We start from the raw sequence: 13,823 nt of genomic DNA on the forward strand, positions 1-13,823 counted from the left end.
GTCTTCTTAAAAGTGTCATTTAGCAAATCCAACCTCTAGTCAAATAATTAAAGCCAGAAATGAGTGGTCTACCAATGGCCAATATGCATGCAAAATACTAGGAAAGAGACCTCAAAATGCATACCTCCAAGCCGGTTATAATTCCGCCCCAGCTGTTTAATATGTGCCTTCCACAATGTCCATTAATCTATATATTGGTAAAATCATCAAATAATGAAATAAGTAATTCTGATCATGTTATACAAACTTTTCCCAAAGCCGCCAATCACCCATTCACTTTAAAGAAATGTAGCCTGTTTCCTGTGTTGCTCAGTCGCTAATGCTTTTTAATTTAATAATCATATTGGTATGTGCCTCGGATTCAGAGGGCTCTATTTGGCACCAGCTTGGTTTGATAATAATGCACACTTTGGGTTGACTGTATTTGTTGGATTGGACGGATTGACTGCATTTAAATTATTTTCAGAATTGTTGTATTTTGTTGTACTATCTGTATTGTACGACAAAGATGTCTATTATATCTTTTTAGCCCTGAAGAAGTCGTGGGGAACTCCCCTTACGACGAAAAACATGTTGGGTGGGCATAATAAGTTGAGAAAATAAAGACAAAGAACAAGAGAAGCATTATGCTTATACTGTTTACAATATTTAGTTGATACTTTGGCATGTGCATAGGGTATTGATTTTGTCTGAAGGATCTTTTTTATCTAATTTTTAAGGGGCAGGGTTATTCCCCCTCCCTGTAGCACCGCACATACATTGAGTACAAATGTTCACTATTACGTGTACTTGGAGCGCCACAATGCACCTAGTGTATATTCACCCCACATCATTTGCCTTTTTTTCTTTTAAACCAATCAGAAAATATGGATTCAGGTTTGAAGTCAGACTTGTGAGATAAATTCTCATATAGGTTGTCAAATATATGCAGTTATCCATTTGAGATTTTTCAGAAAGTGATAATTTACACCAAATCCTAAATGGTGCATAGAAGGTAGTGATTTCTGTCTGTTAGCAAGGTTTGGAGCCATTACATCTGACGTTTGTGGCTGCCTTTCAGCAAACCGCTCTGGCAAACACATCTTACGGGACACCCCCCTCTTCCACATAGCTTTTCCTTCCTCAAGCAATCTGTAGGAAATGTACTCAAGCCAATCTCACATGCATGTACTCTAATTGGAAGGTTTTATGCAGATTCCTCAAAGGTGACCAAACTTATTAGCGTTCAAAGAAATACTATTCCCATGGACAAAACATTTCAGCCATATCTATGGAGTCACTACATAGTTGGAGAACTTTTTGAAAAGTTCAAAATCTAAGAGAACTTCTAGGGTGCTGAAAATATTTCACGTTGATGCAATGGAGTGTCTTGATCATTCTGCGGTCTTCATTTGTTTTCGGTTTAGATGTCTCTTTGTTTACCAATAATTGTACTAATGTGATCTATTTTGTGAAAATCACTAATGCATGCTCTTGCTTTGTGCCGAGTTTTTCGTTTGGTTTGAAGTGATCACAGTCTCTTGTTATGTAATGCTTCCTTGAAATAATTATACGGCTTTAGCAAGCATGCTATTGATTATAATAGTGTTTCCCATTACTGTAGTCTGAATTTGACATTTTACTTGCTTTTTAGAATATTTTTCCAGACCTTACGTTTTCCATTTACTCCTGTTTCTCTGACTTTATTGTCACATTGCATCCATTGCCTATTGCTACTATGCATCCCAAATCAAATGAAAAACCACTTTGACCTCTTGTGTTTAGGCATAACTAAGCAAACGATAGTGTGGGATGGTCGGAGTTTATCCACTTCCGAGGACCTTTTACGTACTTCTGTTCCAAGGAAGGCATGCTTATATGGCAGTCACAGTACTTCTCAGTGTACACGCTCTAGTCACTGGAAGGGCGTACTTGCTCTAGTCACTGGAAGGGGGCAGTGCAGCATGTTACTGTTGTACCAGAGAGAAGGGCCGTCACGTGCCAGTAGCACACAGTCCATCTATATTTCCTTCTCATATTTTCTCCATCAGACAGTTCTCAGCAGAGGGTGAAAGCTCCTTTGGCGAGCAGTATAAAATGCCACACATTATTTACCTGCACATGCTGACCTTCCAGCACACATAACTGGCACCAGTCATTTGTTACACCCTTCTTTGTTTTCAAGTATAATGAGCCAGAACCAGATTTCTGTCCTGGTAATGCCCACATGAAAAATGTTTCTCCCTTAGAAAATGGAAGAGTGCTCATCTATAGAGGAAAACCAATAGCCTCTGTCATTTATACAATATTCATCCTGAAACCTAATGAAAAAGGTTATTTTAATTATCTCCTGAAGTCTATGCATACAATGTAACTTGCTCAGTGATATATTTGAGAGGTCTGAAATGACAGAAGAAATTTATTTTTTGTCTCTCCCTCATTTTTTCTATTCTCTTCTCTGCTTCACTGTTTTCAAACCATATTTGAGATGCTTTATTTTTTCTACAAATATATGTCCCCATGAGATTAAACTGTATGGAGAAGGCAGTTGTGCTTAAACTTGGCTTTAATCTGTGATAGATAGAAATATGCTTCATTGGTCTAATTTTAGGGTCTTCTCTTAAAGAAATAAAAAGTTTGGCAAGGGCAAGTAATTTATGTTTCTCTGGTTTTAATAATTTGTAACAGAATCTGAACTAAAAAAAATGTGTTTAAGATATGCAAAATAGAAACTGTATACATGTCTTAAATCCGTAGATTAAATATTGTCAGTTTGATTTTATTTATTGGTTCTTATAAAGTGTATACTGCTGCCATTAGCATTTTCAATGTTCCCTGCAGCAGCAAGCAAAGATGTGAAAAAACACAAAAATCTAGAGTACAAACATCTCAATAGAAAGTTAATGAAGCACCAGTATTTGATTGTCAGCGTTGCATCGGAAACTGGGAAGGAGAATATTGGCAGACAAATCATCCAAATGATATATTTTTCATGTAAACTTCCACATAAAATTGTACTATGAAAAAGAACATCTTACAAAAAATATTGCAACTTACACCACAAAAGTTCAAATTTACAATAACAATATTATTCAAGGTAGAGGTTACTTCTAGGTAGAAATTGACCAGAGCCTGAGTGAAGTTCGCTTCTTTACTTCATACTTTTAACTTTTCCACTGCCACTAACATGCATAATACAGATTCATAAGGTCATTGGGACCAGATGATATCAGGTGACAATCAATATCCCTCTAATGGAGTTCTTTGGCCAGAAGCACATTACAGTTTATGGCAGGCACTCTCCTGTATACTCCAAACTGAAGTAACATTGGTGTGTGCAAGAAAGCTTTATGAAGATAATAGTTATCAAATACCATTTTTTTTTTTTACCGCTGCATGATGATAGGAAGTGTGCCATGTATCGGTAGTCAATCATCTACAGTCACTGCAAGTGCAGTAGAATTTTACCACCTTCAAATGGGGTTTCAGCACTAAGCTCCAATGAGTGTTCCGTCCTTTATGCCATTTTGTAGTTTACCAATGAAAGGTTGGTATCCCATAGACATAGAAAACGTTGAAACAGCAATTTACAGTTCTTTCAGCCTCCAATAATTCACCTGCATGGCAATTTCCTTAACAAATCTCATCACCTTCTATAATCCAGTGTTTGCTATGCATGTTTTACAGCGTACTGTGCCACGCGGAAATGACGCACTGTCAGCTTGCTGAGCAGATGGAAAATAAAGACGGTGATTGTTCTAATGCATAATGTTTTCTCTGCATGCTTGTTTCCCCTTCTTAGAATCTTAGACCTCAGGAAAGTCGGAATATGTTCAGTGGCTCGGTCAGCATTCCTTCGATCACCAAAACACGCACAGAACCTGGCCGCTCCATGAGTGCAAGCAGCGGACTAGGAGCCAGTAAGTTATTCACCATGAACCCTTCTCCTTGTAAACCGTTGGAGGCTATGCTAATAGAATACCTTTCTTTACAGATCACATTTCAGTATGCACAGCATAAAGAGAGGGCAAATGGTTATTGGGAGGCCATCCATGTCTAAGCCCTTTGTATCCAGCTTCCTTGTTTCCAAGGATTCTTTATTATAGGGTTTCAGAAAATGTAGGTGTTAAATGCCTGAATTTTCATTGAGTTTTTTAATCCATTGGGAAGTAAAGGTTGCTTGTTTGGGAATCCAGGGCTTTTCCTCCACTTGCCCTGTTATTTCTGCACTCTTGAAAGGAGTCACTCATTAGGATTTAATCTACATGACAAGGGCCTGATTTCTTCAACTTTTTGCACTCCAATGTAAATCATAGCAATATAAAAAAAACAAGAAATTAGAGTTGGACTCTTGTGCCACAGATTAAGGAAAGTCAGATATTGATCCTTGTAAATGGCATTTGGCAATATGAAAAGTGTGTCCTTCTGATGGAATTTCTGCGTTCAAAGGTCGTGTGTTCGAATATGGTTTTTGGCTGTTTGTTGGAGGTATTACCTGGAAACATTGATCAACACCCACAAGTGTGTGGAGAGTCACCAAATGTTTATTAGTAGTTTACCACAGAGTAAATTAAATTAAAACCCTCCAATATGGTAAAATGAGAAGGGAAAGGTGATTTCACTGTGTAGGAAAACATTTTAATGTATGGTTTGCAAAAATAGTCATAAACCTGAGAAGTGTTCTTTTCTGCATATTCATATATAGCTTGTAAATCCCGATTACTCACGTTATGGAATGTTATATAAAGAAAACTGAAAAAAATGAATCGAAAACAAATTTCCCTTTTCCATTGTAAAAAAAAGAAAGGATTTGCTTGAGTCTGTATGATATGAAGAGTTGAGCACCAATATATCTTTGATCAGTTAAAGGGCAGCACAAAAAGTAGTGCAACATTAATTGCACCACCTGTTTTAATGAAGGTTGGTCATGGACAATATATTTCTTTTAAACTATTTCACACTGAAGTACATTTTTAAGCAGCAGATGCATCATCTATTTTCAGTGGTTTCAGAATGATGCATCTGCTGCTCTACAGTTACAAAAGCACACAATTAACAGATACTATTTATTCTTTCCCAATTCTTAGGGTCCTCTGCGCAGAATGGCAGCGCTTTAAGGAGGGAGTTCTCAGGAGGAAGCTATGGGGTAAAGCGTCAGACAATGGCATCGCCATCAGACGGGTCGTTGTCCTCTGGGGGATTGGAGCCAGGGAGTGATGCCCCAGCACGGGACTATGAACGGGAGGTACGTTTCATGTGTCTAACTGGAAGGAGGTCTGGAATAGCCTTCTGCAAAGTGAATGGAAATACCAGATGGCATGGAGTTCTCTGATATTTAAATGTCTGCAATGTTATTTTGATTTGCGCAGCATGGATCAGTTTCTGAAGTATCCATGATCTTGGTGTAAATGTGTAGGACAGGATTGGCCAAGGAAGGTTACCACCATCTCTGTTATGTAAATCTAAGAAATGGCTTTCTGCAGGGCAAGGTTGAATTTCTTGGGCCTTGTCACTAACTAGCTTCCCAAAGAAGTGAGAACTTAAGATTGATTTCCTTGCTTAAGGTGTCCATCTAAACCCACCGCATTATCTATTGAACCTTTTCAACACCTCTGATGGTCAAAGAGATCTCAGGATGGAAAAATATTTTTCTGGAAACACCGATTATCAAGACTTCTTGAGCTCTCAAAACTTTCATAGGGACCGCAAAGTCTTCCTGAAATTTTCTGCAAGCTGGACCATGTACTATACCCATACTCCTGTCATTCACCTCTTTTTTTATATACCTGAAGGACCATGCTTCTGAACTGAATCCAGAGTCAAAGTGTTCATGTATTTGATGGCAAAGCACCCAGTTTTCTTTATTGTGATAATAAAAGACGCAGTGGTTGAAATGGTGCCAATAGAAATTTACAAATTTTCTATGCCATAGTCTTGGCCCCTTTCAGTCTTCTTCTTTATTGAGGTTACCTGAGCACTAATCACTAAAATAAAATGTTTGCACGCATGGTTCTGCACTTTGCCACAGACCACTCCTTTCATACTCCCTCTGTCTCCCCTGTATTAGTAGTGTTTTCTCTATCAAGGAAAACAAACACATTTCACTAACTGGGTCTCCAAGGCAATGATCTACCGTGCTAATTGTTTTCATTTTAGGTTTATCTGAGGCTTCTTCTGTCTGTCTGGATCTACTCTGCGCTACTGTGCCTCTTTATTTGTGACACAAAAAAGTGGGTTCAATGACTGTGGCCCTTGGTCTTGATGCTTACATCTGCCCTGGTATGTCAGACGTTTTCTCGGACCCAGGCCAAAAGCGCAAGTGGACCCTATGACACATGAGCACTTGTGGAAAAAAAATGGCCTCTATGGAAAGAGAAAACTTGGAAGCTTCAGCATCTGGATCTATGTAGTGGTATTAGGTGTCCTATCATTATGAACAGGGGAAGCTCACTTGAAAAAAAAATCTATACTAAATTTTGGGTCACAACTGCTGGGGACTGAAAAAGCGAGAGGCTTGGAGAATAATGACTCCTTACTCTCCTTCTTATGATTCTGCACCTGTTGCACACCCCCACTCAGTCCCCTGCATCCACTGCCTCTTGTGCCTGGGTAGTACACATCTGCTTCGTGCATTTTCATTTTGCATCCTCTCTAAAGTCACAGCTGTATTAATAAAAAGGGCCCTTCCGATCAATGGTGCCAAGACTTCCTTTTCAATTCTTGTTCAAAGACAATACAAAACTAGCCTTTGATTTCAACAGCTCATTTTCAAGGTCTATCTGGACACCATAGCAATATGAGAGTTTCCGAGTCCCACAGAACACTGATTCATTGATAGCTCAGCTGGAAGTGATCCTGTTTTTTCTTCAGAGCGTATAGATAAAGCTGTAAAGGAGGACCACAAGATATCACCAGTAAGGTCTGTAGAGCCTAAAAATTAAATTCACTTTCCGGAGAGCAGGGGTGCCAGAGAGCACCGAGTGAGCCTCCTGTGTGATAGAAAAGAAAACCAGAGTGGCTAACCTCTGGTAATGGTCACTCTCAAGCACATATCAATAATTTGTTGCTCACTGGGTTGAATATTGCAGGGCACTAGATACGATGATTTGGTACGGATGCAGAACTGAAGAGTCCCACATTTTATTGCGGAAGAGACCCTTAATCAGCTCGGGTTCTTTCCTTAAGATTTGTTTAGGAACGTTAATGTCTTAATCTACCACCACAGTCACTGGCTGATTGGGGCCTTTCCTGATTTCACTGCTTCCACTCAATGGCTAATTGTTTGTTCTTAAGCAGACAATAGGCGTTAGAACAGTTGTGGTTAGCGTTACCGGACTCCAAGTCGTTACGAAAAAGATAGGTGCTCAACTTCCAGGTTTAACGGTCTCAAAACAGACCCCAATTTAAGCAAATATACAAAACAATTGTTGGAAGAAGCACTCTGTATAAATTTCCTTCAGCGAAATGTCAAAGAAAACAAAATATTCACTCCCATAAGGGAGTCCAATCCACTGTTGTCATTTGTTGAAAAGTTCTTTATTTTCGTCTTGCCAGATAAAAGATGTGCATCACATTTCGTCCCATAAGCAACAGGTCTTCTTCAGGGCATAAGTAAGGATTCAAAATATCTTCATCAGTTAGAACAACCTCTTGTGAGTATTTTGATTGGAAAATGTATCTCCAATAATTCCACGTTTATAGGTCCTATATTCAAACTATATAAATTCCCATCCTTGTTAGGTTTAAAATAGAAAAACGAGTTCCCTTTTAGTTGTACAATCAAGAATGCTGGATTAGTCGTTCGTGTAAGGCACAACAAATCCGGCCCTCTTGATTGTACAATTAAAAGGGCACTTGTTTGTTCTACCTGGTATTCTGTGATCTATGCAGATCATCACTGATCCTTACCCAAAGAACCCAGCTCATCATGGCTGTGAGACATGTTTGTGTCCACCAGAAACATACACATTTTTAATGTCATGTGTAATATATGAACTTAATAAAAATGGCTCTTCTGCTATTATTTTCCCCTCCCTTTGTTTGATGTCATAATGTAATGTAAATTTGGTTACAACCTAATTTGCTTTTTTTAAGTCTGCTAAGAATCCATAAAGGAACTTCTAGTGGGCATGGATGCATTTATTGGTGTGGATTTCTCCACAAGCGCAGTGAAATCCATAGTAGTTAATCCAACTCAGTGTGTGGGAAGTAGATGTCCAAGGGCATAGTTTGCCTTGGATTTTTGGGAATACCCACAGTCGTACATTTGTTTCCATTCCTGAAGTCCTTTCTAATACATCCTACCCTGTAAATGGTCAGGGATATTTAGTCCAGCCATGGGCTAGAGTAAATCCCCTTCTAGAATTGAAAGGAACTAGAACACACCCAGATTTGCTAGAGGCATACAGGAAGGGCTTACTTCACGGGGAAAAAAGGGTTTGTCCTTGTACAAAAAAGAATCCATTTGCACCAGAGGCTTCATTCCTTCTGTGTGTAGCTCTCTTCTGTGGGGAATTACACAGAGGCTAATTATAAGCATTTTAAAAACAATGAATATTCCGGGAAGTACACCGGAAAACCTACACCTGGCACTGCTTTCCAGGCATATTCCTGGGACTGTTTGCGAATAGAAATAAGTTGTACAAGTATGTTCAGGCAGATATGCAAATCTTCATCCATACATGTACAACTTTTTTTGTGAGTAGGGCCTATTTTGTTAAGTTGACCACAGTATGTGCGATTAGTCTAGTGTGTAAACATGGTGGATCACTCTGTTACTCGCCTTACCATTTGACATGTCTAGCTGTACCTCTGGATTCTTTTCCAGCTAGTGCAGCATTTCAGTTTGTCTGAAAAATTGATTGACAGACAAATATTTTTTGGGCTAGGTTTAGCCCTGAGGCCTGTAGAACTTGAAGGTTCCATAATCCTTTAAAAACCCAGGACTACGTGAGGGTTAAAAGACTTTGTGAGCACACGCCTTGAATGGGCAAAGAAAAGTGAAGATTGCTCCACAAGCACTTGCATTTACTTCTGAATGTTGACCCTTAGAAGCAGGAGTGACTGCAGGATTTCTGTAATTTGGCCTCGGGGTTGGTATAGTGAAACTAGAGGAGCAGATTGGCCTTACTGCATATCATTATTTCTGATAGATGCATCTTCCTGCAGATTCCCCCTCTTTAGAATATTACTCAGGTGTCAGACTTGTCCAGAAAAAGCTTTTCCCCTCAGTACAACTCCAGTGCAGCCACATGGGCTAATGCGGCTCCAGCTGCTACTCTGGACAAGACACCAGCAGTGAATAAAATGTACCGTCCTGTGCTCTTATTGTATTTCCTGGTCCTCATAGGCATAGTCCTGAGCTCTCGCTCAGTTCTTCACTAGCAAAATAATTTCTCAGTTTCGACAGAAACAAGGTCGAATATCCCCTCTAAAGCTTTAAGCATTTGAGCTATGCTGTAAATGCTACTAGTGGATGTATTTATCGGATCATTATATCGGCATGTGATTAGAAATTGTGATAGGAAGGAGATATTCGCTTCTTCCTGTAGAAATTGATCCCATTCCAGGGACCATTCAGAGTTATGGCACAATTCCCTGATGGTGGGCCCTTTCTCATCCTCAAGACGATTTTGAAACAGAAGATTCATTCAGAATTTCTCGCTCCATCTGCTGACCTTTACAATGACTTCAGTACCATTTGAGCTAACGCCTCATGGCTTAGCACCTCCAGAGGCATAGGGCTCAGTGCCTATAAAAAGTGTGTAATACAATACCATTCCTTGTCTGTCTGGTGCCATCCACAAAATTGTCGATATTGCCAACACTCTTGATGTCAGCTGAAATTATCTTGTGTGGTGCAAGAGAAGGTCAAAACTTACATTGAAGAAATGTTATTCTGCTACGGCTGTAAGGATTGTGGTGATTAATAATCCAATAATCTTCTTCTGCCCTATTAGTCTTGTAGAGATCTTTAACTTGACTTACAAAATTTCAGTGTCCTATTCAGCTCCCAAAAAGTGGACATCCCATACTGCTCTTGGGCTCTGACAGAGGAAGTATCCTCCTTTACCACAGAGGTGCATAAAGCTGTAAGTAAGTTGGATTTGATTTTACTTGGGATTCTGAGGTGCCTAGGTTTACCATTTTGAAGAAAACCTTGACAAAGACTTCTTTGACTGCAGAACCTTGGTTCTGATGTAACAAGGTTCTGCTGAAACCTGCCTTTGCTGCTTGAGAGAAGCCTTTCTCTGGCATAACAGTCCACAGACACAATTTCAGATGCCAGATGCCATATGCTATCTCAGGAGATCAAAACTTCTTGCATCCGTTGTCTGAGAGCCTAGTGGTTCAGGCTTCGTGTTCGAAACTGAACTCCAAAGCTTTTCCTGATGCCTTGTGGGAATTGGCTGCAGTGCATATATTGGAACACATGCAGAAACCTTTTTCTTAATTGGTCAGTGATCTCTTGGATGCCTCAAAACAGATTCCTAAATGGAGCTTCTATCCTGCAATTATTGTGGCTCAAGCCATGGGCATTGTTATCAGGTTAGATTGGCATTCCTGGATGCATTCTACTGGTGTTTCAAGAAATGTCCATGGCACTAGCATGAACCATCCCTTTGATGGTTGGGCTTTTTAGTGGAAAGGCTCTCTTCTCCCTGGAGCACTTTAAAAATAGCATAGCTGTGGCTGCTTATTGGACCAGGTCCCGCCTTCCTGGCAATTCCATCAGTGATTCAGGAAGTCCAGGGGCCACTTTAAAGTCTACCATTCTCGGAAGAGACAATCCTCCTAGTTGGTCTAGACACCTAAGCAAATGTGTTCCACTACATTTGAGGCGGCTGATGCAGCCCCCACTGCAGTCATTTGGATCTGCTGCCTCAAAGCCTCCCTGATGTATACTATCTACTCCACCATCGTCTGATGGGGAGAAGGTTCTTCCACTTTGGCGTTAAACATGTTGGACCACTTGGTCATCCAGTTGATCAGCAAGGGCCCTATACTATACTCCCTCCGCCGGGATGTGGGAATGATGCTAAAGGTGAGGAATCTACAGAAACATATATTCTTCAAAAGTAAAAGTTACTTCCCGTTTGTAATAATATTTCTGGTGGATGCAAAATCTTCCTGTAGGTTCCTTACTGGTCTATCCCAACCCTTGATCAGTCAGAGCGCTATAAAATAAGATCCCAAGCTATGGGAATGTGTTTTTGTGCTGTTTTTTGTCACTGTCATTGATTGTCGTTTCTGTTCTTCTCCACATGCCTAAGTGGGGTGTGGATTAAGTATCAGGAACTGATATTAGTGCAAAGATTGGCACATTTTCTACACTGTTGATATCGTAGCCAGTGGGTAAAGTTGCGGCTGGAGTCTGAGAAAAGCACGATCCCTGAGGAATATTCTAAAGGGGAGGGAGCCGCAGTTATGATCGTGTATCCACCAGAAATATTGTTGCCAAAGGTAAGTAACATTTACTTAAGCCCAGACAGCGAATTTGAAATGATGATTTCTAAATCCTTCTTGGGGAATACAATGGCATTAGGCATTTTATTTTTTAATCTAAGAAGAACCTTAAAATTTGATCCAATGGTGGGATAAATTGTCCAAGCATGCCTTGTAAGGGAGGTAGGAAGGTGAATCAGTGGTTTCTTCAGAGAATCACTCTACCTTCAAACTGAGGCCTAGCTCTCTATTGCATATACTGCTCTCTGTTGTCTATAGGGCTTTTGGCCTTAGAACTAACAAATCAACACTCAGAGTCACACACACAGATTGGTGCTTTAGAGAAATGTCATTATTGGTCTGTGCTACAACTGCAGAGTCCATGTAGGAATCATCTGGGTTCTAAGCTAGTCTACTTTCTTTCTCCCTAATTTGGTCTATAGAGTCATGTGCTTTGGCCAACAATTAAAAAGTGTCAATATACAAATTGAAAACTCATGTTGCTGCTTTCACAACATTACTTCCCACACCCCTAACATTTTCTCTGGTTCAAATCAACACGTGCTACTATTAACTTTTTCATTGGTACATTATTTTATTAATTTATTAATTTTATGTCTGTGTACCTGTCTTGACATGACATTGTGTTTATAGCTGCATTTCAATATCACTGAGTTTTAGTATGATTTTTAGTCTGTGGCCACAGTGTTGACTCCATGAAATGCAGTAGCCTCTTTTATAAAGATGCGGCTGGTTGACAATAGGAAACTTAAATATATTGCTAATATGTGGCGTGGCCTAACCTATCCATCCTGGAAGCTTAGCCCAGCTGAGTTTATTGTAAACTTTACAGTGGGTAATGTATTGTGGGTATCAGACTATTGAGTGCCACTCTGTTCTTAGTTCGACCTGATCTAAACATTTTCCTTGTGGGCTAGATTGGAATGTCTGATTTTTCTTTTGTTGCAGACATTTTTGAATCAAGAATTATCAGCATCCATTGCCTTGGGTATTAAGGTTCTGCTGTTCACCAGCCAAGAATTTTATACCTTTCGTCCTCTAAGCCAGACCCTGGGATTAGAAAATTTCTTGGTTTGTCGACAAACCCCAAAGTTGTATTGAGATCATCTGGATGCTGATAGATTCAGTTATTACTGTGGCTGCGGTTCTCGCAGAGATACCGATCACCAAGGACTCCTCTGTGCACAGTTGTGCTGGCACTTTGAGTGTAAAAACAGATTCATCCAATGATAAACTGTTTTACTTAAATATCTTTGTTCTCTGTGTGGTTCCTTGGACATGTTATCTGTCCACGCGAGGACAGTTATCATTTGTGTGGGTATTATGACTGTAGTGTTATGCGTGAACATGTCGGAGGTAGAAATTCCTATCTAATTATCTTAATAACTATAGAAATATATTTTGTGGAGAAGGAGAATTCGCTCCTCTATACCCTTGTGGGAAAACATTGAGACAAGTATATTCAGTTAACTGAACTGCTCTCCCTGTCACTGAAATCTGGGTTTCCATAAATAGACCAGTTTTCTTTCCACAATCGCAAGCGTCCACAGTGTACCTCTTGCATGGGGAGGCTATTAAGATGCACCTGTTCCGAGAGTCCTTATCTCCAAAAATTTGCAGGCAAATTCAGGAGACATTTTTCATGCTGCAGTTTTATTTATTGTGTTTTAGCAACTTCATTCAAGTGTTTTTATTTCACTTGCACGAGGCATTTGTCTTAAAATTATTACAATGAATGAATGGGAGGGTAACTATACACAAGTTGTTGTAATAGTTGTTCATAATTGCGTACTAAAACATAATAGTTGGCAAAAAGGTACCAGACATCATCAAGAAACAAAAATCATGTGATACAGACCAGCGGTGGGGGTTCATCATATACCATGTCCTTGGAGGATAAAGATACGCAGCACAGTGCCGAGCAGCAAAACACTTCATACATGTTAGTGAAATGCCCCACCTTCCTTCCCCCATCACTTGATCTCTTTTCATATGTGCCTTAAACAGTAACCCAACCTTTTTATACACGAGTACTCTATCATGAGCTAATGCTGATCATTTTTTCATAGCATATATGTTCAAAATATTTCCCCACCATAGATGTGTTGGAGTGGGTTATACAGACCTTCCAACATTGCTAGTTGGACGGCAGGTAGCAAGTGCGTGATTAGCTTTCGCGTTGGCGTTGTCATTGGGTATAGGGCGTCTCGTGGGTCTTCAAATATAAAAAATGTGGGACTCAATGGTAATATCGTGGTTTTAATATAAGACATTATCTCTTTCCGGTAAGACTGCATGTGTGTATATGTCCACCTCAAATGGGCTAGAGTGCCTGTTTCTGCAGAACTCTTCCAACTCAATTCTGATCTTCCAAACAT

The 13,823-nt window shown here is 39.7% G+C and overlaps 1 protein-coding gene across 3 annotated transcripts in view; it reads left to right on the forward strand.

The window, feature by feature from the left end:
- The window catches only part of CDC42BPA (CDC42 binding protein kinase alpha), a 797,672-nt gene that overhangs the window by 777,009 nt on the left and 6,840 nt on the right, over positions 1–13,823 (forward strand). For all 3 annotated transcript variants that reach the window (XM_085613029.1, XM_085613030.1, XM_085613031.1), the window contains 2 exons: positions 3,782–3,899; positions 5,067–5,224. In XM_085613029.1, the coding sequence (XP_085469155.1) occupies positions 3,782–3,899; positions 5,067–5,224 (276 nt within the window). The remainder of the gene's footprint in view (positions 1–3,781; positions 3,900–5,066; positions 5,225–13,823) is intronic.

Source organism: Triturus cristatus, chromosome 6 (assembly GCF_964204655.1).
Source record: "Triturus cristatus chromosome 6, aTriCri1.1, whole genome shotgun sequence".
NCBI lineage: Eukaryota > Metazoa > Chordata > Amphibia > Caudata > Salamandridae > Triturus > Triturus cristatus.